The sequence below is a fragment of the Panicum virgatum genome, chromosome 1K, assembly GCF_016808335.1.
Source record: "Panicum virgatum strain AP13 chromosome 1K, P.virgatum_v5, whole genome shotgun sequence".
In the NCBI taxonomy this organism is placed as follows: Eukaryota; Viridiplantae; Streptophyta; class Magnoliopsida; order Poales; family Poaceae; genus Panicum; species Panicum virgatum.
This window is the reverse complement of record NC_053136.1, coordinates 47,218,256-47,224,255: the sequence shown is the minus strand read 5'-3', so window position 1 is coordinate 47,224,255 and position 6,000 is coordinate 47,218,256. Positions and strand designations below refer to the sequence as shown.

Genomic DNA, 6,000 nt, shown 5'->3' with positions numbered 1-6,000 from the left:
CATCAGCGGCAGCGCCTTTCGATCGCCGGAGCCGGAGATCGCCAGCCTACTGCCTACCCTCCGGGCCGCCGGGCGTGTGCATGCCCGACAGAGGCCCTGTTTGTATGCTTGTAGCACAAGTAGCACAAAAATTTTGACTAATAATTAGAGTTACTAAATAAAGTCAATTTACAAAACTAACTCCACAACGCTGAGCTGCTTCGCGAGACGAACCTAATGAGGCCTTTGATCACACGATTAGAGGATGGTACTGTAGCTAATCATCGATTAATTGCTGTCATTAGATTCGTCGTGAAAAGTTACACCCATCTCTGAAAAAGTTTTGCAAATAAACTTCGTTTAGTACTCTATGCATGTGAGATTTTTTTCTCAGAAATCGTGTGCTATACTATGATAGAGAAACCAGACGTGCAAGACCTCAGAGTCAGAGAAAACAAGCCACGCGCACGCCGCAAGCGCTTTCATTGAAGGCCCTCCTCCCTGGCTGGACCACTACCCACTCCTACAAGCTACAATGCGCGACCACGATCAAAGCAGCAGCGCCCCGCCATCGCGTCGAGCCAGTGCCCGTGGTTGCCGGTGGCGCGGGGGGGACGGCCGGCCGAGGCCGTTCGGGCTTGGATCGCTGCGGCTGCGCTTTTCTTTCCCTTTCGCCCGTGGGCCGCGCGCGCTTTACATAATTGTACGTACGCCTCCGGCGACGGCTATCTATCGCTAGCCCTGCTTATCTCTCCTCCTTGCGTTGGACCCGGACCGAGCTGCTCCTCTGCATGGCATGGAGCGGTGACGCGGACGCACGGCCTGTGGCGTGACTTGCTCTCGAAGTTTTTGCTGCGTGCTGTGGTTCGCTCAGGGCCGTTCGTTCGTTCCGGCCGTGGCTGGCTTTGACTTTTTGCTACGGTTGGGGTTGGGTCACTGGCTACTGGGTGTTGGGTGACGCGGACGTCCGGTCCAGTTCCCCTCTCGCGCGGGGTTCTTTCTTGCTGCTCTGACCTCATTCCGTGGGCGCCTTTTCCTGCGCTTTTTTCTCGCTTTTTCACATCATGGCCTGATCTGGAGGGAGCTCGGAGGATCGGCGACGGCGAGGAGCCTTTTGCTTGCGGCACCGTCTCTCTGTACGATCTCAGCGTCGTGAGGAGTGCTTCTGTTGTTGAATGACAGCGAAAGTTTTTGTGCACGCTTTATGGATTAGTATGCATTTTCTTGCAGCGCTGGGGCAAAATGACTGAGAAAAAGAAGCGCCCATCTCGATCCTGAAATACATTGACGGTTCGGAGGTTGTAGGTCATCTTTGCCTTAAAGTTGTTTTTTTTTCTGTCGGGAAAACAACTTTTTGTTGCCACACTAAACTGTATTTTCTTGCCTGGATAGTTTGCTTCCCTGCGAACTAGTAGTCTGAAAAAACATTGCCCTGCCCTAAGCGGTAAGCTCCTTCGTTATTTGGAAGGCACTGCGGATTTGAAGTTTTGATGGTGCCAGGCTAACTGGTAAAAGTGTTGGCGTGAAACGATTCCAGTCGCGGTCACAGGTGGGCGCTTTTGCCTTTCTTTTCCCACACTTTTTTGCGCTTTTCTCCAGGATGCCACGCTCGTAAATAACCTCAACCTCAGGGGCGTTCCGGCAAAACGGCTCTATAAATCGCTCCTCTGCTAATCCCGGTCCCCTGCAAAACTCACGCTGAGCCGCCGCCTGTCCACCTCTTCCAGACCGAAGAACTGATCGGTCTTCGCCCCCACCCCACTGGCGATCCGCACTCCAGAGTCAAATCTCCTTGCGCCGATGGTTTCTCTGGTTCCATAAGGCGAATTCCGATCATTGCACGAACACGCGGGGCGTCTCGCGGTAAGCTTTTTCTCCTGCGATTCTCGTGCTCGGCGAGGAGGAATAATCTGCGGTGTTCCTCGTCGGATGTGGCGTTCAATTTGTATAAGCGGGGACGGGGAATCGCCCTTCGACCTCTGATTTTCGTCTTGCCGCAGGTGAATTTTGCTGGTTCTTGGGTATTCTGATCTCCGAGGCACGCTAGGGAGAGGGGCCAATTTCCCCATTCGGTGCGGTTCTGCGGTTCCGGGAGCGGCGTGGCAGGAGGGAAATGAGGGATGTGGTCGTGGCTGACGAAGATTGCCGCGTGCTTGGCCCCGGTCCGGAGGCACGCGCGTACGAGGAAGGATGAGGACGGCAGCGACAATGGCCGCGGCGGCGTCACCGACGACCTGCTCTGGTCGCGGGACATTGGGCGCCACGCGGCGGGTGAGTTCTCGTTCGCCGTCGCGCAGGCCAACGAGACGTTGGAGGACCATAGCCAGGTGGAGACAGGCGCTGCCGCGACCTTCGTCGGTGTCTACGACGGCCACGGCGGCGCCGAGGCCTCCCGCTTTATATCTGACCACCTCTTCGCACACCTTATCCGTAAGTACTCACCGCCCTCAACTTGTGAATGAATCACTCAATTCACTTGTAGAACATTGATTATTTTCCCCCCCAAGGTTTTGCACCTTTTTAGCAGACTGATTGATGACGATATATTTTTGTTGTTAATAGTGACCTTTGATTGTCGGTTGCAATTTGTGTTGCCATGTTTTGATCGGCCACTATTCCCTCGAGGTGTTTTGCCAACAGCTACTGTTTTGTTCCCTAAAAAAAATCTACTGTTTTGCCAATGGTGCGGCTGATGTTTTCTTGAGGGAAATTATAACATTTATTTTTCGTATATGAACTCCTCATCTTTGGAAAATTGGAGCTACCTTGCTGATAGCTTTTTTTTTTCTCGGTGCAATACAAGATGGATTACTTCCACTTATTAAGTATGCTGTTGTTTCATGAGCAGAAATGGGCAACGCAATACTCTTGCCAGTGTCTGAGTGGATTCTGATCATTGGACGAGCTATCAGTATTCGTGGTCCTTTGCAATAGCAGATTAGGTAGATTCTTGTTGTGTTCAATTGCTCAACTTGATGTTGTGTAATTCTGGCAGACTGACTTATTTTGTTGAGGTGCTTCTAAGTACCTGTGGGTTGTGGCTACCGTAACCTGATTCATATCATTTCAAATGTCAAACATGCTACTTCTGATCCAATTATCCTCATTGTGCTAAAATAATATCCTCTGCTCTTTTATCTTGTAGGACTTGCTCAAGAAAATGGAACAATATCTGAGGACGTTGTTCGGAGTGCATTTTCTGCTACTGAGGATGGTTTCTTGACACTTGTGCGGAGAACACGTTTCATAAAGCCTTTGATTGCAGCAGTTGGATCCTGCTGTCTCGTTGGTGTTATATGGAGAGGGACGCTGTATGTGGCTAATCTAGGTGATTCCAGGGCTGTAGTTGGCAGTTTAGGTAGATCAAACAAGATTGTTGCTGAGCCACTCACAATAGATCATAATGCAAGTGTGGAGGAAGTGAGGCAGGAACTTATTTCACGTCATCCAGATGATTCTCAGATTGTTGTTCTCAAGCATGGTGTTTGGCGCATTAAGGGCATAATACAGGTTGGTGAACAACTGTTAACACAACAAATACATATTTTTTGTTGAAAGGTGTAGGGTGCTTCATATTTCATTTTTTTCCTCAGTAAATTGAACTCAGTTTAATTGTTTCTTGGTGGCATACTAGTAATATTTTAGCTTGTAGGAAAGAGAATTTCGTGCCAAATTTAATGATGTCCTTATGATCATTTTTCCTGGTTTTTTTCTTATAGGTTTCAAGGACAATTGGGGATGCTTATTTGAAGAGGCGGGAATTTGCTCTTGATCCCTCCATTACTCGTTTCCGCCTTTCTGAGCCTCTCCGCCGGCCTGTTCTTACAGCAGAGCCTTCTATATGTACAAGAGCGCTTCATCCACAAGATAAATTTGTTATTTTTGCAACTGATGGTCTATGGGAGCACCTGACAAATCAGCAAGCCGTTGAAATTGTCTACAACAATCCACGAAGAGTATGTCTTTGGTATCTTTACTTACATAGTTACATGTGCATAAATCAGTCTTTTTTCCCGGGTTGGTGTTTGGGCAAAGGTCTAGGTGGCAACGATTAGTTCGCCATATTAGAAAGCTTCAAATCTAATGTCCAATTCTGATAGGGAATTGCAAAGAGACTAGTAAGAGCAGCATTGAAACAAGCTGCGCAGAAGAGGGAAATGAGATATGACGATCTGAAGAAAGTTGAAAAGGGAGTGCGCCGCTTCTTCCATGATGACATTACAGTAGTTGTTGTCTACATTGATCATGGATTACTGCAACATAGGGATGCTTCTGTGCCAGAACTCTCAGTCCGTGGGTTTGCGGATTCAGTTGGCCCCTCGAGGTTTTCAGATGTAACTGCCATATCCTGACCTGCTAATTTAGCGGCACAATTTTGATGAACGGCATTCCAGTAGCATCTGACTATCAGAGTGTTATGCATCACCAGGCTCGTTTTCAGTTTTGCTTTTGCCGAATACTCCAAATACTTTATGGCACTTTTGTGAGGCCTTATATTGCTCGAAATAAGAGGCTCATGTTGTTAGGTGAAATTTAGTACAATTAATATTGATGATGTGAAATGTTCTGTGCAGTTGTGAACGCCTGGAATTGATTTTCTTAAAGCCTTGGACGTATTTTTTTAGAGAGAAAAAAGCCTTGAACGTATTAGGCTATTAGCTGAGTTCTTTAGAGTTGTTTTAGTTGCTAGAGTTGTGCGGCGGTTGATGTCTTGGTCCAACTGGGAGGTGTTTGTTTGTCTTTCTGCTTGTTCTGGGCTTATTTTTCTTTGTAATATAATCAGCGGCTATGTTCCTATTTCGTTTCGAAAAGAAGCGGTGACATATAGATTTTAAGTGTGATTTTCTCGTGCTCCTGCAGCCGAGTGTTTCTGGCAGAGACGCAGAGGAGGTCCGCGGGGTAGAACCTGAGCGCCTGAAAGGCCTGGCGTGGTGGGGGTGGAATGGGCTAGTAGGATTTGATTTGCTCTTGGTAATAAAAACAAAAATAAATCTTCGTCGCAATTGTCTCACGCAGGAAGGGCTTCATTCGGTCGGGCCTTCGGAGTGGCCCAGCTATTCTAATCGTGCACAAAGCTCTCCCTGGCCTGCGTGACCAGTCTATGATGTTTTTCGGAAAAAAGTAGTGTGATGTAATGGTGTTTCCTCTTACAAAAAGTAGTATAGTACGGAATACTCCTATATGGTCCAACAAAATTATAATCATTTTTTAGATCACACAGTACGATTATAATAAGACCAGTCTAGTGGGAGTTTTATGGACACAGATACCTAAACTGAGAATTAGGTAACCGTGCCATATGAGTTTCATGGTGATAAAACTCTCCTCACATCCCATGAAACTCCATTCTTCTCTCTCATTGCCACGTCAGCAAAATTGATGATATTTAATGCTGTGAAACTCTCCATGAAACCCCCACTGAGACTGTCCTAATATATTTTCAATATAAATCTAGTGTCATCAGATTTGTACCACAAAAACTGTACCCTAAGGATCTCTTTGTAATGCAAGATTCTAGAAACACAGGAGTAAAAAAAAACATAGCGATATGGCACGCTAAAATCTGAGTTTTATGGAATGAGAAAACAAATGGAAACTATTATGGGCATTTGAATGGGGTATAGCAGAGATACGGGAATTTGATGAGAGAGGGTGACAAAGGAAACTTCTCATAAAGTTCGATCTCCTTAGAATCCCTCAAAGATCTTTGTAGGATTTGTAGAGACTCGGACCTTTATATTCCAAAGGGATTTGTACGAAAGTTTGACCATAATCCCCCCCCCCCCCCCCACCCCACCCCACACACACACAAAATTCTGGATCCGCCCCTCAAACGTCAACGTCCCTCTTGTTCTGGAACGGGATTATATGATAGTACAGTGTATATCATCACGCTAGGAGCCAATTCTTCGTCATACCGAAAATATCCTGGCGACCCATCAAAAAGAAATCCTGGCGAGCAAAGATGACATAAGGCGCCCCCCGCCGTGAACGGCGGCCAGCGACTGATTATCAAACCGG

General features: G+C 47.0%; 1 protein-coding gene across 1 annotated transcript; it reads left to right on the top strand.

The window, feature by feature from the left end:
- Positions 1–1,654: 1,654 nt before the first annotated feature.
- Positions 1,655–4,564, top strand: LOC120713656 (probable protein phosphatase 2C 25). Its single transcript, XM_039999588.1, has 5 exons — positions 1,655–1,842; positions 1,980–2,409; positions 3,125–3,489; positions 3,699–3,935; positions 4,080–4,564. The coding sequence occupies exons 2-5, from the start codon at positions 2,100–2,102 to the stop codon at positions 4,329–4,331; spliced, it is 1,164 nt and encodes a 387-aa protein (XP_039855522.1). The 5' UTR covers positions 1,655–1,842; positions 1,980–2,099; the 3' UTR covers positions 4,332–4,564.
- The last annotated feature ends 1,436 nt before the right edge of the window (positions 4,565–6,000 follow it).

Excerpts from the sequence above, each read along its gene's own strand:
- LOC120713656 (XM_039999588.1), top strand. The coding sequence starts at position 2,100 with ATGTGGTCGTGGCTGACGAAGATTGCCGCGTGCTTGGCCCCGGTCCGG. Across the intron at positions 2,410-3,124 it reads CCTCTTCGCACACCTTATCC|GACTTGCTCAAGAAAATGGA; the intron begins GTAAGTACTCAC and ends TTTATCTTGTAG. Across the intron at positions 3,936-4,079 it reads TCTACAACAATCCACGAAGA|GGAATTGCAAAGAGACTAGT; the intron begins GTATGTCTTTGG and ends CAATTCTGATAG.